The sequence below is a fragment of the Salvelinus fontinalis genome, chromosome 23 (assembly GCF_029448725.1).
Source record: "Salvelinus fontinalis isolate EN_2023a chromosome 23, ASM2944872v1, whole genome shotgun sequence".
NCBI lineage: Eukaryota > Metazoa > Chordata > Actinopteri > Salmoniformes > Salmonidae > Salvelinus > Salvelinus fontinalis.
This window is the reverse complement of record NC_074687.1, coordinates 36,361,753-36,389,585: the sequence shown is the minus strand read 5'-3', so window position 1 is coordinate 36,389,585 and position 27,833 is coordinate 36,361,753. Positions and strand designations below refer to the sequence as shown.

Genomic DNA, 27,833 nt, shown 5'->3' with positions numbered 1-27,833 from the left:
GTTTATGCATACAATTATTTATGTTTTAGGCTATTCATCAAACTGCTTAGGCCTACCTTTATGGCAAATAATTTGACCTGCACGCCTTGCTGGTTGATAATCTCTTTTTCGTTTCTACTTTGTCAAAATAAGCTGTAACTGGGTAAGTGGACTCTATTGCTAACTATAACTCGAGTACAAATAAAATCTACCAATGAAATTTAACAAATGTATTACACTGTAATGTTTATTGACAGAGAAATGAAAATAGGCGAGGCCTACGTGTTGCAGTTTCCTTTGTAGTATAAAGCATATCCTTACATAAATGTTATTTACTTCAAAATATACGATATACAATTATTCAAAATAACCTAAATATTCTTAAGACATTCAATCAATCAATATTTTTTTTAAACAGTATTTATTTAGGTTGATAACACAGTATAGGAATCTGATGCGTATGATTACGGCGACGGCTGACAACGTTCTCTAGCGGATACTTATATGCTGAAAGGCCCAGCGGTTCAAGTGTTAAAGGAGAGATGTTTAATCTCTATGCTTTCCAGCAGCTCAATAGGCTGCTGTGAAATAACCTCAAGCACAATAGACCACTCCCATGGTGGGACTAAAGCGTTGTGAACTGGTCGTAACCGACGCGCCCCCTTCATGAAACAACATAACAAGGGATGTTTATCAGGGGTGTTTTCCCACCGTGTTCTTGTCAAAGCCTATATGACAGGCCGAGATAGCGGCTAGATAGAACCGTGGAGAAAGCCTTCCCTCTGTCCAAAAGGTCCGGCAGAAGAAATTATCCGTTTTTGGTCACACCACTTCTCAAATATGCACCACTTATTTCCATACAGCATGTAGAAGAGGCCCTAGCTCTCTGGATAGTCTCAATGACTTAGAGAGGCAGGCCTGTCTCTCACGGGCCAGGATGGCGTTCGGGAGAGTGTGGAAAATCTCTCCGTTCGCTTGGGTCAGCAGATCCCTGCATAACGGGAGTTGCCAAGGATCATCGTACCGCAGAAGAATGATATGTGCTAACCAGAGCCTGCCTGGCCATTGAGGGACTTCCCGCACTCGGACTAGTGGGGAATATGAGGCTCAGAGGAGAACTGTTTCACCCTTTGGGGATGGAGTTTCCATTCCCCATGATGGGGATTCCCTGTGGACAATAAGTCAGCTCCTACATTTAGTACGCTTCGGACATGAGTCACGAGTAGTGAAATGAAGGTGTGCTTTGCTCCCCAGAATAATCCTGACGTATAGTCTTTATAATTGACATTCGGGCGCCGAAGACGTGGATGTCGATTAAGGCAGCCCCCCGCACCTCTTTGATTCAGAGGGGTTGGGTTAAATGCGGAAGACACATTTCAGTTTAAAGCATTCAGTTCTACAACTGACTAGGTATCCCCCTTTCCCTTCCCTTTCCCTTAAAAAGCGCAGTGAGCGAGTGCCGCCCTGGTGGTTGATGTATGCCTTCACAGCCGTATTGTCCGTTCTGATCAAAATGTGACAGGGAGGGTAGAAAGTGTTTCAGTGAAAGAAATGCTGTCAGCAATTCGAGGTAATTTAAATTCAAGGTAACTTCGTTTATTGCATTCCCCTCGTGAACTGTGCCCCAGCTCGTCTGTCGCCCCCACCTTCCTCGTTGCCACTACCCCTAAGGGAGTGACAGAAACGAAGATCGAGGGGCTCTTCCAGTGACGGAGAGCTGAGATACATGCGAAGGTCACCTTATCTGACGATTGATGTGACACGTGCACACAGACGTTGGGCAGACCCCCAACGTTGGAAGTCTCTCATCCTCAGTAGGCCAAGTGCTACTACTAAGATGGTGGACGCAATCAATCCCAGCACTCAGAGACATATTCTGAGCGTGACCGAGCACCCCCTGTGTAACAGGAAGAGGCACTGTCGGAGTGACGTGGTGCAGTTGTCCGAGAGTGTTGCCTGATAAGTGAGAGAATACAGCATTACACCTACAGTTGAAGTCGAAAGTTTACATACATTTAAGTTGGAGTCATTGAAACTAATTTTTCAACCACTCCACACATTTCTTGTTAACAAACTATAGTTTTGGCAAGTCGGTTAGGACAATACTTTGTGCATGACACAAGTAATTTTTCCAATAATTGTTTACAGACAGATTATTTCACTGTATCACAATTCCATTTGGTCAGAAGTTTTACATACACTAAGTTGACTGTGCCTTTAAACAGTTTGGAAAACTCCAGAAAATTATGCCATGGCTTTAGAAGCTTCTGATAGGCTAATTGACATAATTGGAGTTAATTGGAGGTGTACCTGTGGATGTATTTCAAGGCCTACCTTCAAACTCAGTGCCTCTTTGCTTGACATCATGGGTCAATCAAAAGAAATCAGCCAAGACCTCAGAAAAACAATTGTAGACCTCCACAAGTCTGGTTCATCCTTGGGAGCAATGATGCCTGAAGGTACCACGTTCATCTGTACAAACAATAGTATGCAAATATAAACACCATGGGACCACACAGCCGTCATACCGCTCAGGAGGAGACGCGTTCTGCCCCCTAGAGATGAACGTACTTTGGTGTGTAAAGTGCAAATCAATCCCAGAACAACAGCAAAGCACCTTGTGGAGATGCCAGAGGAAACAGGTAGAAAAGTATCTATATTCACAGTAAAACGAGTTCTATATCAACATAACCTGAAAGGACGCTCAGCAAGGAAGAAGCCACTGCTCCAAAACCGCCATAAAAAAGCCAGACTACAGTTTACAACTGCACATGGGGACAAAGATCATACTTTTTGGAGAAATGTCCTCTGGTCTGATGAAACAAAATAGAACTGTTTGGCCATAATGACCATCTTTATGTTTGGATGAAAAAGGGGATGCTTGCAAGCCGAAGAACACCATCCCAAACGTGAAGCACGGGGTGGCAGCATCATGTTGTGGGGGTGCTTTGCTGCAGGAGAGACTGGTGGACTTCACAAAATAGATGGCATCATGAGGCAGGAAAATTATGTGGATATATTGAAGAAACATCAGTCAGGTTGTTAAAGCTTGGTCGCAAATGGATCTTCCAAGGACAACAAAGTCTAGGTATTGGAGTGGCCATCACAAAGCCCTGATTTCAATCCTATATAAAATGTATGGGCAGAACTGAAAAAGTGTGTGCGAGCAAGGCCTACAAACCTGACTCAGTTATACCAGCTCTGTCAGCAGGAATGGGCCAAAATTCACCCAAATTAATGTGGGAAGCTTGTGGAAGGCTACCCGAAACGTTTGACCCAAGTTAAACAATTTAAAGTCAATGCTACCAAATACTAATTGAGTGTATGTGATTGAGTGACTAGGGTGGGTTATCTAGGTGAATAGTGATCTATGTTGGCCTGGTATGGTTCCCAATCAGAGGCAGCTGTTTATCGTTGTCTCTGATTGGGGATCCTATTTAGGCAGCCATTTCCCCATTGTGCTTTGTGGGATCTTGTCTATGTATAGTTGCCTGTTAGCACTATTGTTAGCTTCACGGTTCGTTTTGAGATTTATTGTTTTTGTTTTGCTGTGAGTTTTACCTAGTAATAAAAAGATGTGGAACCCAGATCACGCTGCGCTTTGGTCCACTCATTATAACGATCGTGACAACAGAGTACTAAAGGTCAATAGGGAATTATCAATGGAAATAGTTGGTTTTCAGTTCAACATCTGTTAGGAATGTCAGTACTGAACTCATAGCTATATGTGGCACGTTCTCGTTGGTCCAACCTGAAATAGGATACGTTATTTGGCCATTGGCCCAGTTTTATTGCAAGGAATTATAATTGGTCAACCACAGGCTAGGGCTGGGTTATAAAACTACATCCTATCCCTTTGTTCTGTGGAGAGAATCACTGAAGAGAATCACTGGGGAGAATCACTGAGGACAGGGGAGCATGAACATCTACCATCTACTTCCAAACATGATTTGTCTGCTTTGAATAACCCTATTTTCCTCCCCCTGATTTGCTTTGGGGTCTGTGTTATTAAAGAATAACATCAACTACTACCATACCGCTTGCTCCAGGGATGGGGAGCAAAGCAGGTAATCGTATATGTAGGTGTGTTTCTCAGGAGTGTGAAAGCTGCCTCTACACATTTGCTGAATGTTCAGGGAGCTAGCACTAGCCCAAATAGGACAGCGAGGTAGTCTTAGGCTGTGCCTTGACAAGCAAGACTTAGAAAACTCCTGTGTGCTGGCAGTTTATTTGAAAAAAGTTTCCTGCAGGTCGACTGATATGAACCAGTCGCCTAGATGAATAGAGCGAGACAGCACATTAAGCTTAATGGGCGCATCTTTCTTTTGGGAACCAGGAAGTACCGGGAGTAGAAGCCTAGATGGCTCTCTGCCGATGGTATTACGCTGGCCGTCCACTTCGCTTAATAGAGAGGAGATTTCCTGCTTTAGTATCTGTGTCGAGTCGCCAGTCGTTATTGATTGAAAGGGTGGTCTCAGAGAAAACTGCAGTCTGTACTCCTTTGGAACTGTGGACAAGACCCACGGCTGGACTGTGCTTGTGCGCCAGTTCCCTGCTCTTGCGGTGAGTAGCCCACAGGTTGGTTGACTCACGCTCACCAGTGGTGCCGGAGCGCCCTCTGGTAGCATTAGAGCGAGTCACCCCTTCTTTGTATTAATTGATAAGGGCAGCGTTAAAAACACTGAGATATGGGGACAGTGCTAGGTGGCTAGTGACAGTTTGTCTTCCTGCCTCAGCTGCTTGAGAAAGAGCTGAGGGGAGAGCTGTGGCACGGAGGGCACTCAGGGTTAGAGTGGGCATCCTCCATCTTCCTTGAGAGCGAACGCATGAGAATGGGTCGCTGCACAAAGGAAAGGGGAATAGGAGCACAGATGTGCCTCTCCCCCATTGTGGTGTGTGCTCCACCCAAAAGGTGGGAGACTAGAACACAGAGTGATCTGTTGGCTGTCCTTCTCTGCCGCTGAGGCGGGCGCCACTTCTTTCCTACAGGAAAATCAACTGGACGGGACCTCGATGCGGCTGAAGCGAAGGGCCGCTTCCCCACTGTCTGACTCTGTACTAAAACTTGGACCGTAGGTTTGCTGTATGCTCTGTCTTTGGTCGCTCAGTAGCACTGGCGCTACAGAACTGCCCATCTCCCCGATGCGGAGCCTTAGCTTGTAGAGAGGTAGAGTGGAGACCAGGTTGCCACGATATCTGGGTCTGCCAGGCAGGTGGTGGCAAGGCAAGCTAAGATAGCGGTGAGCTAGCTGAGGTAGGCTGCTGAACGTTTTGCCCAGCATAGGTTAGCAGTGGTACAGCCAGCCTTGTCGCGTTAGCTAGCCTATCAGAGGCCGTCTTGTGGACCGGATCACAGCGTAGAGGGACCGGTTCAGTTAGTAAGCACTAAGCAAGTTAATGCTAGGCGAACTAGAAAACGGGAACTAAGCTAACAACAGCTAGGTGGTGGTAGTTAGCATTAACCGTGATGGCTAGTGGCATAGCTTAAGTTAGCATGGGCCGGGAACTTGGTCAAAACCTTATAAAACTTGCAGGACTCGTTAGAATGCTGCCTGAGCATGTTCATTTCCCATGGAGTGTAGGTCCCATTATAACTCTGGGAAAAAAGTTTTGACAACTGGGTTAGGCGTGAGATAGTCAACGCTTAGCCGCAAGGCTCTTGTGTTAGCCATCCAGTGTTCACCCAGTGGGGTAATAACCTAGCTATAGCTAGCACCTCGTTAGCCAAAGAGATCTGCACCAGTAGCATTGCTTCTTCGGTCTAGAGAATGTATTTTGACCGTAGCACGGTGTGGTGTATCCGATCAGCCAATGAAACGATTGAAAGTTAAACATACTAAATGAGAGAGCAAGCTGGTAATACCACAGTAGGTGGGAGAGCCAGTAGCAGCCAGCATCGTCGAGCTGCCAGCGCAAGAGCAAGGTGGTTTGTGTGCCTGCCTCAGGCGGGGTAGCAGTGGACACAATTTATTGATCCGGGGATTCAGGTTAGGCTGTTGTTAATCCACTATTACCCTTCCTTTGTTCCTAATTTGTGGAAAAAGGCCTGCTAGCCTGATAGCGCCTGCTGCAAATTAGCCTTGACAGGCGTGAGCTAGCTTATTAGGTGCCTAATGGCTAGCTGGGGCGGGAACTGTGTATAAAAGCTATAGCCGTGGTGGGCTTGTGTAGGAGTTAGCTAGGTTCTTATAAAAAGCAGTGCTTGTGTTACCATATATGCAGGTAGGGAAGTCAGTCTGAGCTAGCAAGCAATGCTTATGTGGATAGCTTGCTTTCCAACGAGCTAGCCAAGTTAGCTTGCGCCTTGCAGCGTGGGCTTACCAAGTCTCTGGGCTTACCAAGTGGGCTAGCAGCCTAGTTAGTTAGCACAATGTTAGAGAAAGGAAGATAGCTCTTTGTTATTGTTGCGACAAACAAAAGCGTGGCTCTCGATCGATAAGCAGTGACTCTCGGACGGTCAGTAGTGGGTTGAGCTAAACAAGAAAGCGAGCTATCAATTCTACCCTTTCAAGTCGAAAAGTTAGTCGGTAGAATAGCTAGCATTGTGGCGAGCTAGCCAAGTCTCAGTAGCTAGCTGTGTGATGCTAGCTACGAAAGGAGATGAGGGAAGAAAAGCAGTGAAGATAATTCTTACCTGAAACGGAAACATTGCTTTCGGTAAAGTCACCCAACACAAAAAACGAAAGCTGAAAAACCCAATAATGTGTGATTGTGACTCGGAATGCGGGGTGTTCCTGCATGTGGGCATTCCTGCAAATACATGAACGCCCTCCCTCGAGCATCCCATTGGTTCCTGCATGTACGCCCCACTCCATGCACACCATCTTCATGCTTGCGTGACAGTTTTGATATTCTGAATTTCCCCTGATTGTCTATACGATTAAGTGGGTCAAAAGTAAAAGTATTATCAGAGATTTTCAGGGCCTTTCTACCAGTGTCCTAGATGGCTAGCTGCTGGTGGCGCCCCCGCCTCCCACCTGCTGTTTAACGGCATCCTCCTAGCTAGCTATAACACAGTGTCCTTCACTCCCGCCTGCCGAACACCTGCCCTCACTGTTGTTAACAGAACTGCGGGAAAGCAGTGCCTGACAGGCAGGGGCAAAGGACACTGTCTGCCGGTGTCCTAGTTAGATGGCTACCATTGTTGCCCCGCCTGTTCTTCTTCTTGTGGGTTTATCAGGAGTCGGCATCCAACGTTATGGAGCACAACCTGTGTACTGGAGTCCTAGCTTAAAAATTTACCAATAGAAGTAAAAAGAGGAATGCCCACAAGCAGGAACGCCACAAATTGTGGCCACAATATGCAGAGTGTAGCGGCAGCATAACCTTAACGGCACACCTGTGAACAGTTAAATAGGAAAACAGATCAAGTCATGCTAAGGAAAGCTAGGCAAAACTCTTCTGTGACAAAGAGAGGTGAGAATGATCAGAGGGTCGGCGAGTGGCTCTTTAGTATGAGGGGAGGGACTCCCTCATTCGCCACTCAACCTGTCTGTCTCCGACAAACATCGTCTATGATTGGTTCTTCAAGCTACGTAGAGATTCTGTTGAATCCCACTTGTGAGATATCAAAACAAATAATTGAAAGAGAGCGTCTCTTACCATCAAACTTTTTATGTCTGGAGACGAAGGTGCTTCGCAATTCTTTACTAGTTTCATCAACCAGGTTCTCTAACTCCAGCTTGCTTTGTTGGCCAAACTTGTCCTCCATTTCTGAACTGCAACAGGTATTGCCCGGGGGACATACCCGGAGATGGTCACCTGCAAACAACAGAGATGGTATTCAGTCACACAGATTCCTCATGACCCCCATGCAATGTTCCCTCTAATTTCTTTGCGCACTGAGCAAATTTCAGGTCTGCTGTGTGCAAACTCGAACGTTGTGAAAATTCTATGCAGCTTCCGGCGTGCGTTTACTGTGAACACTGAGGCTGTACCCACTTTTAGGTTACAGTTTTAACAGTGGTGAAGTAGGCTACTGTGGCTATTTGATCATAATGTAGGCCTACCAGAGTGGCCTACCATAAAAAACGTTGGAGAAAAACTTATAACATTTTAACATGGAAATTGCTGTTTTGTCAGCCTACAGTAGCTGCCAATGTGTGGTGTTCAATGCCTACATTCCATGAGAACATTTTTTTTAAACATGCAGGGCTTGACATTAACCTGTTTATCCACCTTAAGATAAGGAGGTGACTGAAAATGTTGTGTTTGATGCAAGAAACCACTTTACAAAATAAAATGCTTTATTAATTCCATACCATTATTACAGAGAATCAGACAAATTATATTCCACTCTGCCTATTGGCTACTTAGCTTATTCAAGACCGTCTTAAAGTACAACACTTTCCCTTTAAGACATAAAATAGCTCTTTATTATACCTCGATGAAAACAGCTTGTCTTGTCTGTTGGACATAAATATTTTTTGCATCTGAGCTCCTAGAGTGTGCGGCTCTCCTTTATTTTTTTAATAAAATAGCTCTTTACCTGACTTACTTTCCAAAGTTGACTAGAAATGCCTACTTATTGTGCTCTTGTTGGAAGCAACCACTCAATCACTGTTGACTAGAAATGAGCTATAACTGGGATTATAACTCAGTAACTAGGAACGAATATGAACACATGCATGTGGCTAAATGCAGCTCTCACTTTGATCTCAAAACAAGCGCATCTACACATGACCAAGTCCAGTTCAAAGTGAATGGCACAGATCCATATATGGCAATGGCTATTTGCCTATTGTAATGGCAGTCTAAGTCGTCCTCCTCCTCAGACGAGGAGAGGTGAGAAGGATCTGAGGACCAATGTGCAGCGTGGTAATTTTCCATGATTTAATTAACACAAAACAAGACACTATACAAAATGACAAAACAAACTAACAGTCACAGTCCTAGCTGGTGCAGACAAAACACAAAGACAGGAAACAACCACCCACAATCCCCAACACAAAACAAGCCACCTATATATGATTCTCAATCAGGGACAACGATAGACAGCTGCCTCTGATTGAGAACCATATTAGGCTGGACACAGAAACAGACGAACTAGACACACAACATAGAATTCCCACCCAGCTCACATCCTGACCAACACTAAACAAGCAAAACACATAAGAACTCTGGTCAGGACGTTACACATATAGGCCTCCCGCAGCCTGAGTTTGTCACGTTCGCTGGAATAAATATCGGACCAAAGCGCAGCGGATGTTGAGTTCCACATAATTTAATGATAAAGTGAAACTTAGCAAAGACAAAAACAAATACACAATAAACTAACAACGAACCGTGACTACAAAGGTGCTATGTGCACTAACTCAAAACAATATCCCATAAACACAGGTGGAAAAAATGCTACTTAAATATGATCCTCAATTAGAGACAACGATTACCAGTTGCCTCTAATTGGGAATCATACCAATCACCAACATAGAAAAACAAAGCTAGAACCCCACATAGAAATAATAAACTAGACCAACCCCCAGTCACGCCCTGACTTACTCTACCATAGAAAATAAGGGCTATCTATGGTCAGGACGTGACAGAGTTATGCATGTCAATGCAATAGAATCCTAATCCAATGCGCTCAGCCTACAAGAAAATCTCTTGCACAGCTAGATTTGCATAATAAATCTTAAATAGTTAGTTTTGTTTCCGTATATTACATGAAAGTGGCTAATATTGCTTTGATTTGACCACAATTCCTTCAGTAGAGTGAAACGTCGATAGTGATAACTAAAGGGGAAAACTGTAGAAAGTTGAGTGAAGTCCAATCTTGTGCTCCTCTGCTTCTTCTGCGGCAGTCCGAGGGGAGCTGCACGCCCTGCATGTGTGCAGCTTAGAGGGAACATTGCCCCCATGTAATAAACAGCAGACCCAAAACTAGAACACAGTTATACTCATATTCTGATCCAACTAACACAAGGATGGTTGATAAACCTACGCTTTTGCTGTGACAGAAGGGTTGCTGATGTGAATATTTTTAGAGTCATATTAGTAATGTCAGACTAAAATCAGCATCAATCATTATCTTTAGGACATTTACAGTATTGTTGGTGGTCTAACAATGCCTTGCACTCCTCGCTCACTGTCAATATGCAGTCGCCTTTCCCTATTTAATTATTAAAGGCATATTTGTCAAGCTGTGCTGCTCACAACATGATAACAAAGTGCTGTTTATGCCTTTAACACAAATGTGGGCCAAAATCAAAATCTCTCACATAAGCTAGGGGTTAGCTGCTGAACCTGATTGGATCAATTCTAGTAACAGCTTTTTAATACACTGTTGTCTCACTTTGAACCAGTCTCTGCATGCAACCACTACTGAATTGAATTAAAGAGCCCAATGTTGTAAAACGGACAGATATTTTCAGGTCTACCGGTAAGAGAATGCCATGGTTGTTGTTGTTTTTTGGTTCTAACAGGTAGCTATGACAGTGAATAATAATACACCCATCAGATATCTAGAGGCGTTGATTACTCTAGTGTGTGTTTCTGTTGACTCTACATGTTACTGTATTTTCAATACCGACCATTAAAAGGGGGGTGTATGAGGGTGTGCCTGTGCAATGTACTGTATGACATTCTGCTGCATAACAAAGTCACTTGTGCCTGATGGGAGGAATCCCTACATATGAATTACCCGTGGTGTGTGACTGTGAATTCAGGCATGAAAACATGTTGCAGCATCCATCAATCCAAAGCATTAATACATCCAGTATTTGGATCAGATATCAGCGCTAGCTAGTGTCACAAAGTAAAGCCATTGAAAACATCATAGCAATATGCCAGAAATAGCCTATAACAGTAATCATAAATCTGGTTGGATGAGACAGTGGCAGACAGCATTTCCTCAAACACACACACACACACACACACACACACACACACACACACACACACACACACACACACACACACACACACACACACACACACACACACACACACACACACACACACACACACACACACACACACGCATACACGCACAGACACACACATATAGAAATGTGTGTCAGAGTTGTTACCTCTCCCCATGCAATCATTCCGTTCTCCCAACATTCAGCCAGCTCCCTATGAACAAAATGAAATTAAAATTGCCAGCAGCCCACAGATGAAATTCATGCCCAGCTCCACTTGAGGACAAAGACATGTGTTTCTCTGCTGTTTATGATCCCTCTCTCCTACTGAGTGTTCAAAAACATTCATGGTGGTTTTTGCCAAACATTTACAGTAAATTAAGGAATCATAAGACACAACATGAGGAAATTTTGATTTGACAATGGCTGTAGGATTAACATTTGTTTGGAACAATGACTGATCAGTTCATAATATTTGGAAGTTGTCCATGGATCATAATGTATTAATGAACACCTTCCATGTCTTTCTGGCTTCTGTTTCCTACCATTTTTTAAATGGAAAGTGTAACATTGCCAATAAGTCGTCAGTGTAGCCAGTAGGGAGAACAGCGTGAAATACGATTTATGATATAGCCTACCATTCAGAAGGAAATCACATTGCAATTGATGACATCCATGAAACACTGAACTGAATTAAAAGTTAATGATCGACATCATCATTCCATTTTCCCAAACAGCCATTTGTAGGGCAATGGACGCTGATTCAGCTCTCTCTCCATTTAGTAGTCTCCACACACTAGCCCAAATGCAATATCACTTTGAAGACCAATGATGTGGCTAAATAATCTGATCACGTTATGACTAACCAATGATTCTTGACATATAAAAATTGCTATGTTAAGTGTGTTTATCATGTAGGCTTCATGTTTTGTTAAAACCTAAAAGCAACCAACCATGTCGCCCAAACAGCCCTCTAAAAATGACCTAATTTCCGAAGTCTCCTCTCTCTCGCTCACTACCCAAATAGAACTGAGATGTAATTTACTCAGACACCTGAAGGCTAACCAAACTTTGAGAATCAGTTCAGCTTCATCTGAGCTGACCTCAGCCATTAAGTAGAGAATTAACACCCACCAGTGAGGGCAGGAGGTGATGTGAGGCCCGGAGGTTGAAACCCACACACAGTTTGTTCGCAGCTAACTCTCTTATTTATCACAGCTTATGACTGTTGCCTGCACCTTAAACACAGGTTTGTTTAGTTTCCAGGTCAAAAGAAAACTCAAAAGCTTTAGGTAGGTCACTGCCTGTGTATAAAGGAAAAGTTTGAGAGACAGTTGTTTAGCGGACACTTTAATGGGCCAAAGGTTGGAAGGAGTCAGGGAGGTCCCACTGGCCACAGGTCTGAGTGCAGCTCTCCATCAGACGTGTCACCCACAAAGAGCTCCTCCGCACTGACACTTAGACCGTGCAGAGTGTTCCCGCCGTCTCAACAGAGCAAAACATCACTTAAAATGAGTCTCTCGTACATCAACATCCCATAAGGGGCTTTCAAGGAACTTCTCCACTCAACCAAGGTAGCCTGTATATCCTTTATGTCCAAGGTTAAAACAGCACAGTGGACACACAGATATATTTTTGTTGGTACACAATGGAATACAATTCCCCATTAGGCAGAGAAGAAAGAGAGTGGTTCACACAGCATACTCTTTGAATAGCTTTAGTGCTGAGCGATTAGTGCTTTTTGAGGTCGGGTAGGTTTCGGTTCGATTATTTAAAAAATGTATCACGGTTTTCAATTTCAGTTTCGATAAAAAAAAATTATACATTAGATGCACTATGCATTACGTGGGTTGAATGATCTAACAACACGTAATAAAACAATGAATACAAGTCCTATGATGGTAGTGATTGCCCATTACTGCTTATCACTTAGTAACCATCATTTATTCACATTACTTTACTTTAATAAAATATTTGTTTTATTTGCTGACTTTTTACATTTTATTCCAAGTCATCATCTCATCTCTATGCTGTCTGACAAAATCACTATTTTAGTAATTCTTCAAAGTAAATAAGGCATACTTTTATGACTGCTGTCAACAAGGTCTCCGTGTGTGCTCCACACAGACCGGGCAAGCTGGTGCGCAATGGATTATGGACACTGTAGTTAATTACCACGTTTTCTGCACTAAACTATGTAGAACAGGGATTTATTATTATTATTTATTTACCGTTATTTTACCATGTAAGTTGACTGAGAACACGTTCTCATTTGCAGCAACGACCTGGGGAATAGTTACAGGGGAGAGGAGGGGGATGAATGAGCCAATTGTAAACTGGGGATTATTAGGTGACCATGATGGTTTGAGGGCCAGATTTGGAATTTACAAATCTGGGCAACTGGCCCCCAAAATTGTTTTTATTTATTACATTTTTTAGGAACTCAGTCGGGGTCTCAACTTACTATTGCGAGTTAGAATAGTAGAATACACAAGGTGCCATTTTGAAATGTGGTTGTGCATAATCAGTTTTTCTCTTGTTATGTCAGTCACTGATTGTCAGTCAATTAGTCCATGTCAGCAAAATGTATTTAGAATGCTAAGATAGTTTTGCGGCTAGCTATCTAAACTTGGCCAAATTACCTTATGGGGGGGCCCCCATTGATTTTGTTCCTTGCAAGCAACTGCTGCCCATCATGACAAGTTCAGATTTTTTGCGGCCCCCAACCCATAAAAGTTTCCCATCTCTGATGTAGAAAATTGGCCTGTTGGAATCTACCACTCCCTACTAAATCACACAGTTCAGGCTGGATATGATTTTTCTACAGAAACTGAGCATTGAGCTCACAGAAATACCCAAACTCAAATCATTGAATCGATGTCTAAAAATAACCTAAATGTTGTGTAATCGCTAAATAGCTTTAAAAAGGCCTATCTTTAGAAAACGACAGCTTATGCCCGCAACAAGATAAACATTTATTGCACTGTTTATACGAATTCCATTCTGGGGATATAGTGCAGAACACTGTATATCAGGGTACCTGGTCTCTCATAGTAGGGTGCAAAGCAGTGCACTACTGCTCCCCATTCCGTAGCTCTGGCCCTGACCAGTCATACAATAGTTTTGCCTAACATGGTGCTCAGTGTATTGTCAGCTGGACTTGGACCTGGTCTGTAATGGCTGAGGGGGACATTATTTCCTGCTAATATCCTAGTATCAAAGTGGGCCTCTGGCGAGTCATCTACTATTAAGAAGGCTGCGAGGGTGAAATAAAGAGAAGTGTCCCAACGCAACCTTGCGGCAGCACCAGCCCATCCCCAGCCTCGTCCCTGTCCTCTCGGCTATCAGAGTTGTCAGGATGCAGAACTAGGGCTCTACTCCTTCTTCCCTCCCCAGACACAGCACATTTACACATGCATGCAAGCATATGCTTGTCCTCACATTGTCATGTCAGCGAATTAAATCGGGAAAAATATAGAGAATATTGTTGCAGTGATTAGTATACTGGTGAGAGTGAGACAGAGTATGAACAATGGTGTTCACAGACTGGAGATATGTGTGTGTGGGCAATAGCCTATACTTGCTATGTTTCTTCAAAGGCACAAACTAAAGATGTGTGGGGGCATACAGATATCTCATTGTAATACTGAATATGTGCAAATGCGGTTGCGAGGTAATGAGGCTTATGCATGCATTCAGTGTTTTATCAACAGCTATATGAGCTGCCTTCGTGAGTCGCAATTACTTCCTGTCACTCCAGTGTCTGTAATCAAGCAGAGTGTCAGTCAGATCACCTCTCCCATTATCTGTCCTGATGAAGCCTTTCCCTGGGCCTAATACAGGAAGACATTCATATTCCACACACTACCCCACTAAGGTGTGCTTGTCTTTACTTTGCATACTCAATGCCATGTAGAAAGGAAGCTTCTTACTGCCACTTAGATGTGAATTTACTCATGGACTGATTCTAATTGTGCTATGATTTTAGCGTTCAGAGTAGCACAGGGCAAGTCTGTCATGTTCGAAGCACCTGACCCTCGATAGCTATTAGGCTTGCTAATCATCCTGTAATCTACATGAACACCCTTGTGAAAATGGTTTAAAACAATCAGTAAAAAAGGACAAACAATTGTACAGCTAAATCAAGTCATTGCAAGCCACTGTGTAATATAAAAAGTGTTATCGCAATATTTCACATTCACAACCTACACTGACAGGGACCTATTTCAATTGACATATCAAACATTAGGACCACCACCACTGTAGAAAAAGTTACTCTACCTATTCCGGTTACTCTACCTATCCCGGAACTGGGATTAGCCAGCTTTGGGAATTAAAGGTGTTCAAGTTACATTTCCATGCCAGAAAAGGTAGGCCAACTCTCAGAAGTATTCATCAGTGTACCTGGCCAAACAGACCCAAAGCATATGTGCACTGCCATCTGGTATACCTCCCATGGCTCCTGCTGCCATACGTTTACAGGCCTGATGCTTAGAGCAAACGCTGCATCTTATAGAACTAAAACAACATAGCCATCAGTGACATATTAGTCATTTCGGGAAGGGTCAAGAGGTACTCATGATGTCAAAATGTCCAGCTGCTTTATAAATGAATCAATTTCACAGAACTACTGCATAAGGTTAGGCAATAGGAACATTCGAAAAATTCCTAAAGCGCTTTGGCCCTGGACATTGATTTAATCTGCCCACTCATTCCACTGCCTAATTAAGATTCATATCATGGCTAAAGAGTTATGACTGAGTTATAGCCAGCATTGATCCAGGTCAGAGGAAAGCTCTGCTCTGTCTTTGGGACACACCCAAAGTAGTTATCTACTGTGCTTTAAGGGTAGATTACATGTTCGATTACATTTAGTTACATTTAAGAGGTTTAAGGGGAGCCTGAGAAAATGATACTATAAATATTTGTGCAAATGCCAAGTCAGAACAAACATAGTTACTGTGGCACTATATTTATGAGTCACAGAGACAGTAAAGGTGTTATTATGGTCAAAACAGAAAGAAGGAGAGAGGAGTTTTACCCATCCCTCCCGTCAATGTCAGTGTACATTTTCCTCCTTATCTTAATATTCACACTTTACAACTTAAAATGTGTCCACACGAATACTATTGAGATATCACACTATTTTAAATAAAGTAATTGAGGTTACGAAGGAACTTGATCGTGCCTTTTTGAGTGGTAGCTCAAGGAGAGTTAAAAATATCAACATTGATCTGAAAATTGCCATCTGTGTTTTCCTCACTACCGGAGGCATCATCCTTTTAAGAATATCCCAACAGGTGTTATTTGGAATAGCAGATTCTAGCTAGGACTTACATCAATCAATATGGAATGACACTGTATTCCCCTAGCATACTACACCATGCCAGGACTCCAAATTAGAGGGATGCCCCATGTTTTCAAATAACGTTATATGCTGATAAATGTCCTTGAATGAATTTGCAAATGTTCAAATAAGCAGCACAGTAGGCCTACAGATGATTGTGTCATGTTTTACCTTCAACATAATGACATGGTGGTCTGGTCTGCGTCCTCAGGAGAGTCAAATGTAAAGGAGATGTTGGACTGTCAAATGTTAATATCTAAATGTCATTGTCATTGCATTTCAAATTGGGCCAAAAACTCGCAACTCGTAGGGTTGTGGCAAGAATAACTGATTTGTGAGCAAATTCATTCTTATTATAATAAGATGTTTCATTGCAAGAAAAAAATTATATCCTAAGGGAATTTACACAAACAAGACAAAAAGAAGAAAAAAAATGTATTCGGCTACTCCCTCTGCTACTGAAAGGAAATGCTGTTTCAAAAACTGTGCCATATTCTCCGGAGAGAAGTTGAAAAAGCCTTGTGGGTAAACGGGCTCTCTAGCCAATATAATGCATTTTCAGGATCTGTTGATCCTGCCATACACAGAAAATAGCCATTCAATGACATTTGAAATCTGGAACATTCCATTTTCGAAGGCCCTCATGCTGCAGCTGAGGTGAGTTGTACATCATATCAGATCACTCTACTGTGGACTCCCTTAAAATTCAAGGCTAAAGGTTCAAAGTCTAAAAATTGCTTTCCAAAAGTATTGTGGAAGTCACTTCAAAGCAATTAAATGTCACAGCAGTTGGATTCAGAGCCAATAGCGGCAATGTGACTGGGATAGCACCTCATTGGATGAAAATGTCTACGATGATACCTTTGATACTGTACCAGAATAGGTACCTTCAACAATGATGATGCACACGACAAGAGGGCATATATTGGAAATGGTAAACCTATAGACGATCCTGTAAAGAATACCCAAAGACCATGTACACTACAGTGTGGAATGAAAAGCAACGCATAATCAGCATACATACGACCATGTCTGGCTTTGATATTTATTGGGGACTATGTAATAAAATGAGTGGAGGAGGAATGGGAAAATTGCTGAGGGCATTTGATATACATGGGCAGTGGGCCTAGAAGCCCCAGAGAACGACGTGCTGCTAGCGAGTGACTCTCTTCTGCGTCAACCTGCTAACTGGAGCATGGCAAAGGACTTACAGGTAGCAGCTGGTGGCTGAGAGTAGATACTAGGAAGGCCCTAAGGCCTGTACTGATCATTACCTTTCACTCCTCATTTACAGCTTACTACCAAGGCACTGGGCTTCATTAGTGCCTGGTGGCTTGTTACACTTCTGGTATACCTCCACCCTCCACTCAGTGGCCAAGTGGCCTGAGAGGGGAGAGGACACACTTCTAGCACTCAATACCTCCCCTATGGCCCCTTACGCAACATGCAAACTCGTTGGCCCCTTCCCAGGAGCCGTGAAAAAACAAAGCACTCCTACAGGTGCACATGTCTAGTCTGATGTTGTCAACAGGACTGACGTGACAGACATGGGGCTAAAGATAGATCCAACGGCAGCGACGAGGTATTCAAGGGAGCTTTGTTTTCTGATGGCTCACTGTTGTGACAGGCTGAGGGGGAATAGGGAGCTATAAAGTATGACTGAACCTTGTTGCAGCAGACACGGGCCAGGTCTTTTTTATCAATACAAGAAGATCCACTGATCTCCAAGGAGGGTATGTAAATGATCAGTGCTTCCAGAGTTGCTTGAAAAGTTAGGAGTTGACTAAAAGTTACACACATTCAATGTGTGTAACAGTGAATAATGGCGCCGGAGGAGATGACTGCCGTTTTACGATCCCCTAAACAATTCTGCTATTTTGTGTTTTTCCGTGTTATTTGTAACTTATTTTGTACATAATGTTTCTGCCACCGTGTCTTATGACCGAAAAGAGCTTCTAGATATCAGGACAGCGATTACTCACCCCGTACTGGAGGAATCATTTTTCTTTAACGAGTCGGACAGGAAGGATTTACTTCAGACGCCCGACAAGGCCCTCATCCCCGTCATTCTCAGGAGAAAGAGATGCAGATATCGGGGACGAAAGTCTGGGTGCCTTGCAAGGATCTGACAGCGAGTGGGTAATCTCCCTTTATCATCTGTCCTATTAGCCAACGTACAATCAATGGATAATAAAATAGATGAACTACGATCATATATATCTTAACAGCGGGAGATTAAAAACTGTATTATCTTATGTTTCAAAGAGTCGTGGCTGAACGACAATATGAATAACATACAGCTGGTGGGTTTTACGCTTTTTCAGCAGAGTAGAACAGCGGCCTCTGGTAAGACAACAGCTGGTGCACAAAATCTAAGGAAGTCTCAAGATTTTGCTCGCCTGAGGTAGAGTATCTCATGAAAATCTGTAGACCACACTACCAAGAACATTTTCATTTATATTCTTCATATCTGTATTTACCACCACAAATCGATGCTGGCTCTAGGACGGCACTCAATGAGCAGAGGCGGCACTCCTAGTGGCTGGGGACATTAATGCAGGGAAACTTAAATCAGTTTTACCTCATTTCTACCAGCATGTTAAATGTACAACCAAAGGGAAAATAAACTCAAGACCACCTTTACTCCACACACAGAGACGCGTACAAAGCTCTCCCTCGCCCTACATTTGGCAAATCTGACCATAATTCTATCCTCCTTATTCCTGCTTACAAGCAATAACTAAGCAGGAAGCACCTTTGACTCGGTCAATAAAAAAGTGATCAGATGAAGCACATGCTAAATAATAGGACTGTTTTGCTAGCACAGACTGGAATATGTTCCGGGATTCTTCCGATGGCATTGAGGAGTACACCACATCAGTCACTGGCTTTATCAATAATTGCATCGATGACGTGACCGTACATACATACCCAGACCCAAAACCATAAATTACAGGCAACATCTGCACTGAGCTAAATGGTAGAGCTGCCGCTTTCAAGGAGCGGGACTCTAACCCGGAAGCTAACAAGAAATCCCGTTATGTCCTCCGACGAACCATCAAACAGGCAGAGCGCCAATACAGGACTAAGATTGAATCGTACTACACAGGCTCCGACGCTCATCGGGTGTGGCAGAACTTGAAAACTATTACAGACCACAAAGGGAAGCACAGCCACGAGCTGCCCAGTGACACAAGCCTACCAGATGAGCTAAATTACTTCTATGCTCGATTCGAGGCAAGTAACACTGAAACATGTATGAAAGCATCAGCTGTTCCAGACGACTATGTGATCACACTCTCCGTAGCCGATGTAAGACCTTTAAACAGGTCAACATTCACAAGGCCGCAGGGCCAGACGGATTACCAGGACGTGGTACTCTGAGCATGCGCTGACCAACTGGCAAGTGTCTTCACTGACATTTTCAACCTGTCCCTGACTGAGTCTGTAATACCAACATGTTTCAAGCAGACCACCATAGTCCCTGTGCCCAAGAACACTAAGGTAATCCGCCTACATGACTACTGACCTGTAGCACTCACGTCGGTAGCCATGAAGTGCTTTGAAAGGCTGGTCATGGCTCACATCAACACCATTATCCCAGAAACCCTAGACCCACTCCAATTTGCATACCACCCCAACAGATCCACAGATGATGCATGATCTCTATTGCACTCAACACTGCCCTTTCCCACCTGGACATAATGAATACCTATGTGAGAATGCTATTCATTGACTACAGCTCAGCATTCAACACAATAGTGCCCTCAAAGCTCATCACTAAGCTAAGGACCCTGGGACTAAACACCTCCCTCTGCAACTGGATCCTGGACTTCCTGACGGGCCGCCCTAAGGTGGTAAGGGTAGGTATCAACACATCCGCCATGCTGATCCTCAAGGGTGCGTGCTCAGTCCCCTCCTGTACTCCCTGTTCACTCATGACTGCATGGCCAGGCACGACTCCAATACCATCATCAAGTTTGCCGATGACGCAACAGTGGAAGGCCTGATCACCGACAATGATGAGACAGCCTGTATGGAGGAGGTCAGAGACCTGGCCGTGTGGTGCCAGGACAACAACCTCTCCCTCAACGTGATCAAGACAAAGGAGATGATTGTGGACTACAGGAAAAGGAGGACCGAGCACGCCCCCATTCTCATCGACGGGGCTGTAGTGGAGCAGGTTGAGTGCTTCAAGTTCCTTGGTGTCCACATCACCAACAAACTATCATGGTCCTAACACCCTGAGACAGTAGTGAAGAGGGCACAACAAAACCCATTCCCCCTCAGGAGACTGAAAAGATTTGGCATGGGTCCTCAGATTCTCAAAAGGTTTCACAGCTGCACCATCTAGAGCATCCTGACTGGTTGCATCACTGCCTGGTATGGCAACTGCTCTGCCTCCGACCGCAAGGCACTACAGAGGGTAGTGTGTACATTCCAATACATCACTGGGATCGAGCTTCCTGCCATCCATAACCTCTATACCAGGTGGTGTAAGAGGAAGGCCCTATAAATTGTCAAATACAATGGACCTAGACTCGGAGTGCCAAGTCTAGGTCCAAAAGGTTTCTTAACAGCTTCTACCCCCAAGCCATAAGATTAACCGGTGCCCCCGCACATTGACTCTGTACCGGTACCCCCTGTATATAGCCTCGCTATTGTTATTTTACTGCTACTGTTTAATTATTTGTTACTTTAATTTTCTATTTTTTATTTATGTTTTTATTTAATTTTTTATTTATCACTTCTTTTTCTTAAAACTGCATTGTTGGTTAAGGGCTTGTTAGTAAGCATTTCACTGTAAGGTCTACACCTATTGTATTTGGCACATGTGAAAAATTACATTTTACTTTATTTTATTTGCTGTGAGCAAAGGTGATTATTCATGACTTTCAATTTCCTAAAATATTGGTCTTTCACATAGGTTTCATATCACTACAATCAAATCATCTTCTACAAAACATCCCTAACCCAAACAAGATATTAATGTCAGGTTATATTAACATCACCAATCAATGAAATAACATATACAGTTATATTTTAATTGGATATCTCTGACAGATTAAAGACCTAGAATCCATTCTGACAGTGAAAGTATATTATTTCACACAACACAAAGTAATGATGACTTGCGTTTTAAAACATTTATTGTTTACAGTCTCATGAGAATTATTGGTATTTCTTGTAAATATGTATGCTCTATATAGTTAATTCAACAGTGATGAGATTTTCAGACATGTATTATTTATTAATAATTTCTCATTATTAGTGCCAAGGAGGATGCCCTGCCTATGTGACAATGTGTGCCATCTTCTCTGAGATTACACGAGAGAACTGACAAGCCTAATTTAAATAATAATGAAAATAATTAAATAAACCGTCACACAATTCTACACTATCTGTCAAGACATTCAAGTTCAAACAGGGACAAGGGACAATGAAAAAGTAAAAAATAAAATAAAGTCATGGAGAGACTTTTACCTTGACAAGTTTTTAACTATTATCCATCGCCATTGAAAATCAAGGCAATTACAGTCTTTATTGCTTTAAGAGACTAATTTAAAATCAAGAAGTGTACAGAGAGGTTTAAACATAAAGAAAAAAAGATGTGCGTGCATATGAAAAATGGCAACACTCAAAACTAGAGACCACTTAGTGCTAAAATCAATCACAAGGGTGTAATGGTATAGGAATTAGCATTTAATCTTCCAAGCTCTCGCCTCGAAATCCATCTCCCTTCTATGGCTTGAATTATAATGACACTATACTGTATCTAGAGAGATGGTAGAACTGAACACATTGTGATAAAAAGCACTTTGTCAAGTCAAATATAATTCTGCTTACATGGAAACTATGCATTACATGTTTCCAGCAATTAGTTTGACGGCACGTGTGATGAAATGTGCAAACTGTATTGGTGGGAAGATAATCAAAACAGTGGGCCAAGTGTGAACACACAGGGAGTTATATCAACAAGGAACAAAGAATGAACTAGGAACATTGGAATAGCCTAGATTAATTATCCACAGCAAGATAAATGCTCAATTACACATTTATATCCAATATAAAATAACTAAACACAAAAGGGGACAAAAAAAGTGTATCCTCTTGTCAACTTAATTTCTTGACAAAAGATATTGGCAGCACCAGCGTCTATACTCTGCAGGAGCTTGTTGATATGCTTTGAGCGACTGCACTGTTATTCTGTTATTCTCCCTGAGAGGCTGAAATACTAGCAGGCAAACCAGAGTCATTCCTCCTGCTCCAAGAGGGAGCTCCTGTTGAGAAACCCCATCATGCAGCCCATTTTAGTATTCATGAGCATGATTAATCGCATGGAGCTGGAAGAGGCATTTGAGAAATCCACTTTGGCATGGAAAAAAAGAGATGAGTGTTTGGGTCCCTGGCTTTCCTGATGATACCTCCTGTGTGTGTGTCACGGTAGGAAATATTCCGATTAAATCAACAGACTATAGCCCCCACCACCACAACCGCCACCACTGCTATTATTTACATCAATTTCAATCACTGCCAATCCCAACAGTTCAATTAGTTACAATTCCATCACCATCCTTTTTATCAGCTGGACATTAAAATACAGAGGCATACCACCACCACATGTGATCCTTGCCAGAATTCCCCTCACAGATCCCTCTCCTCATCTGTGTGTGTCAGTGGGGAGGTCATCATAATCTGATAATGCATCATAGTAATACGGATGTATGCCACAGAGGCCAACAGATTCACTTGGCCGTTCTCTCTGCTCCCATTTTGCCCTTTTCAATCTATTCCACAACTTAAGTCAGGATGAGGACCTGTGCACATTACACGGCTCAGCAGAGATAATTTGACTGCTTGTGTACGCAGCCATGGACCACATCAAATATCAGCACCGTTATTTCGGTCCCATTCCACTGCTGGGAACAGGGAGGCTGAGCTGGACATGAAATGATAGGGTCGAGCTGGGACATCTTGAGAAGCTCCACAGACACAGCTCGGGGGTGTGTGTGTGTCTGTGTTCCTAATAACACACATCTACCAGGAAGGGTCTAGCAGTCTGTCTGACTCATCTTCCAAGTCAGTAAATGGAACCTGAGATAGATCTTTCACACGCCTGCATGCAGGTCTAGTCTTTCACCAGGGCATTGATGGGATTGGATGAGGGAGGCCGGTATGTAAGGAACTCACTGACAGTTTATTTAAATACAGAGGCAAGAACTTGTGGAGGAGATGGAGGAGGACCGGACAATTTCTGCTGCGCTGACAGTCCACTGATTTAGGGCGTAAGGCAGCGGTGTCAAACTCATTTTTCCCCGGGGCCGCATTCTGTTGTATTTCCTCGCTGTCAAATTTTGCAACAAATAGTCCTCTATCTATTATTTTAAAAATGTTCTATGCTTCTTGACTGTCTAGCTTTCATTTCGGTGATTATTAGTGAGCTGTACACAGTCAAGAAACTGTACCAATGTAGGTCCATTATAATTTCTATCAAGTTTCGTATATTGAGTTTGTCTGGCCCGTGGGCTGTATGTTTGTCACCCCTGTTGTAAAGCAATGCACTATGCAGCCAGTCCACTTTTCCAGTCACTCTTGTACTTGCTGACAACTTGGCCCAGGGACTCTTCAGAATGTACAGGCCAGGTCCCGGAGTATTACTGTACCAACTGGGCCTGCAGGCACTGACTCATTGCAGCACTTCTATCAGTAACGCTGACACCACAGCTGACATTCCACCTGACCTGGCCGATGCTGACCACACACGCTGCTCCAGCTCAGCCGTCCAATATCAACTACTGGTCTCAAACGATAGGAGTGGGTGTAGCATGCATATAACTGGAGGATGGACTCTCTTGAAAGTAGCTTTGAGAAAGCTTCAATAAGCCTAAATTATGATTGACAACTTTCTTATGTTGGCATATGCGACAGCAGTTGGTTCCTCTGATACTGCTTTAATGCCGCGTTATATGAAGGCATTACATTCCAATGAAGTTCTATTTAAACCCCTAATGAATTTGAACTAAGTGTGAGATACATAGAAAAGGGTTGAGATGGTGCCTATTGAGTAAAAAAAAGAAAGGACAACATGAAGCCAAAGGGATTCCATAAGGATATGAGAGGAATTCCAGTGCCTTACATCTAATTTGACGATGTCCAACATCTTTAGTCTCTAAGGCATCCGACATCAAAGTCATGCTGGCACACCCATCTCTTTTTGACCACAATTAGAGGTTGATGGCCCTCCTCTTGGGGAAATGGCCAAAAGCAACAGACCTCAACTCAACTGATTATTCAGTGAACATCCTTGAATAGGATTTAATCATAACACATTGTGATTCAAGGCAAACAAAAAGTAAGCAATGCATAGAGCTACTTGCCCTATATCACAGTTAGAATTCATGTTAAATATTTTAAGGATTGGCTTCGCACCAATGAAAATGTCAACCTCGACAGATTATGCAGCAGATAGACTTGTTTTTTTCCACCTCAATTGTACATTGGAACTACATTGATTGCATTACTCAGATCAGCATGTTCTATCGACTGGCATGCTGGTTGTATACTATTGAAACTTGACAAAAATCTTAGATGAGGCAACATTTCTGAGTTTATTGCACACACGGTGGTAGTGACACAGGAATGTTAACATCGCTAGTATGAATAAACAAAGGATATGCACACAATTGTGTCAGCTAAACACACATAAATTCTTTCAGCCATCCGCTGCTGAGGTGTTGACATTGCATAAATCATATAGTCAGTCATTGCCATTCCTCAAGACAAATGGGGTCAACACCCATGTGGATGTCATCAAAGCAGTGCCATACAGCTGCATCACTCAGAGATGAGAGACACTGAGCTTTTCATTCATTGGAGAGTAGATGTCAACGACAGGAGCGTGCCTACATCTGAGGGATTTAATCAGTTAGTTATTCAAGCCTGTCTATGAACAGGTGTGCTTGTTATCAAATATGCAGCCTTTTTACCTGTGCCAGATTTCTGTCTGTAACTACAGAATTATAGGATCTAAGCCATGATGACATTAATGGTCTGGGCAGACAAAGTGCATATTCATATGGGGAGGGAACGAGGAAACAACTAACATCCTAAAAATAACATTTTGATCCACTTCATGCATCAACCTAACAATACATACACAAAATTGTTGAAATATTCCTCCTGACAACTCTCTTGCGCAAATGTACCCTTGTGAATGCTTGATCAGAACAGTGAAGCAATAATGTTGATTCTGACTGAGCCAGCCAGCCAGCCAGCCAGCCACAGCTTGACTTGGGTGGGTCAGAGAAATCCAAGCCTCCATGGCCTGAAGTAGGGAAAGTTCATATAAATATTTCTGAAGACCAGCTGGTTATCATAATATTTACATACATCTTACAAAAACTATAATAATAGCATCATGCCAGCATTAACCTATGGTTGACACATATGTGAAGTGGAATGGATATTGGATGGAAATTGAATTGCACTGACTTGAGGGATCGTTACATGACAGTGTCATTGTCACTTTATCAACAGGACAGAAATCAATCCAGTGCATGCCTGAGGATGCATTATTTCGACACAGAGGCGCATAGGAGACACAGAGACCTCTACTGGTCACACCAGCAAATCTAATACCACCAGGATTATTCTGCTGCTGTCATTTACATATTATGCAGCATGTTAGAGGAATAAAGAAATCCCTTTATTCAGTCAAATATTAGAATAGCAATATGTCAAGGACTACTTATATTCTATTTTAGTGTAGCGGATATATTTAGGATGAACTTTTAACCAATGAACGAAAGCATAGAGAATGGGAATGTTATACACTTGGCTATTGTGATATATCTGCATAATTAGACTACTTTGAGTTTAAATTGCCAAAGAGTTTGATTTATGAGGGATCGTATTGTTGGATGGTCATAAAAAAATATTTACTGCCATCCCGTTGAAGTAACCTAGATAAGGACAGTGTTAAAACAGTGTGTGTTAAGTTGTACTAGGCTAATTATTATTATTTAGAAAATATAATAACTTTTTTATTATTATTAGGCTACATTTATATCATAATACATGTCCTTCATAAATAAAAATCAACCCCAATTTATGGATGACAGGTGAGTATAGTCTTCACCTGAATCTGCCTTCCATCTGAATCTGCCTTCCACGCAGAACAACGACAGTACTTTCATAAAGGCTACTTGCACATATATATCTGTGCATTATCATAATGAACAGTTATATCCCTCAATAAAATCAATGTGCTTCATAGTGTAAAGGCACCTGTTTTCAAAATGTTCTTTCACCTTTACTTGATCAGTGTAAATTACTCCCATAGCAGTCAGTGTCGGTAGTTACATTTTACAATTTGAATAATACCGTATATGAGTTTCGCTCATAAAGCAAATTCTTATCCAGATGATATGGTTTATTATGCAATAATATTACTCACTTTACAACTATGGACTGTGTTGAATAGTTTACATAGCCTAGCCTGCGTATTGATAGGCAGCACTCAAATCATTCCGTTCTTACCTGACATTTGTTGGAGAGGAACATTTTCAAAGCTGAAGCCTTTTGCAATAGAAGCTTCTTTAACCCCACTGCAGTTACGTGCTTTAAAATCGGATCCAGCTGCAACAGACAGCAATGAGAAAGTCCAAAGGACGGTCTGGTATCTCAGCATCGTGCACTTCTGTGATTAATCCTTCTTTTATCCTCTGCTGATTCCAGTTTAGAGAGGAACTCCACTGCAGTGCATACGCAGGTAGCCTCAAACAACTCAACGTTTAGTGGTTGACACTTTTCTACAACTGTGCATCAACACTTCTTTCTCAATCAACGTCTGTTTATTTTGCCACCAACCGTGGCTGAGAGTCCCGCGTTGCGGCAGAAAAGAGAATGTGTGTAGTGAGTCCAGGTAAAGCCACAAAGCCACATGGATCCAACAGAGAGCGGGCTCCTCAACGTGTTCACTCAACTTCACTAAGAAAGCGACGTCCGGGAGGATACATTACTGTAGAAAGTCGAAAAGCTGAGGACTGGAGAGGAGACCGCTATGTGCTCAGATGCACAGAGCGGGCGCGAAAACACGGAGTGGAGTATATTGTCAGAGAAGGTTTTTAGTCAAACCTGACATTGATTATCAGAAATAAAACCTCTGGAATAACTAACCTCTTTACAGCTGTGCTGTGACTGAGAGTCCAATGAGATTAAGTATCCCTATGTGGTACTGGTATATTGGGCTGTGTTGTGTGGAGACCATTATTGAACATTTCAGTGCTTTATTGATTTTCGAGCAGTTTAGTCCAGGGTAGATCAACAGTGGATTATCATCATGGCTGCAATAACACGGTTATACAAGGCGAGGGTTGGTGGTGAATGCTACACTTCCACCTCTGTTAAGCTTTGTTTACATTGGCAGTTTGAAGTGACTCACATTTATTTGCATATCTGATTTGAATCTGTTATTTTTCCTCCAGTCTGAACAGCCAAAAAGCATATGGAATCAGATATTTCAAGCAACATTTCAAACCACCTTTTTAGAATATTATTTGGCATATTGTGTTACTTGCTAGCTACTCAGTTGACAGTTTTGACAAGAACATGTGGCTAGTTTGTTTGTTAATGGTTTACAAACAAAT

The 27,833-nt window shown here is 42.5% G+C and overlaps 1 protein-coding gene across 2 annotated transcripts in view; it reads right to left on the bottom strand.

Annotated features, from left to right (window-relative positions):
- LOC129821213 (glypican-6-like) overlaps window positions 1–27,281 on the bottom strand; it is a 113,863-nt gene extending 86,582 nt beyond the window's left edge. For both annotated transcript variants that reach the window (XM_055878594.1, XM_055878595.1), the window contains exons 1-2: window positions 26,725–27,281; window positions 7,582–7,740 (exon numbers count right to left, since the gene is read on the bottom strand). In XM_055878594.1, the coding sequence (XP_055734569.1) occupies window positions 7,582–7,740; window positions 26,725–26,875 (310 nt within the window). In that variant the 5' untranslated portion in view covers window positions 26,876–27,281. The remainder of the gene's footprint in view (window positions 1–7,581; window positions 7,741–26,724) is intronic.
- Window positions 27,282–27,833: the final 552 nt, after the last annotated feature.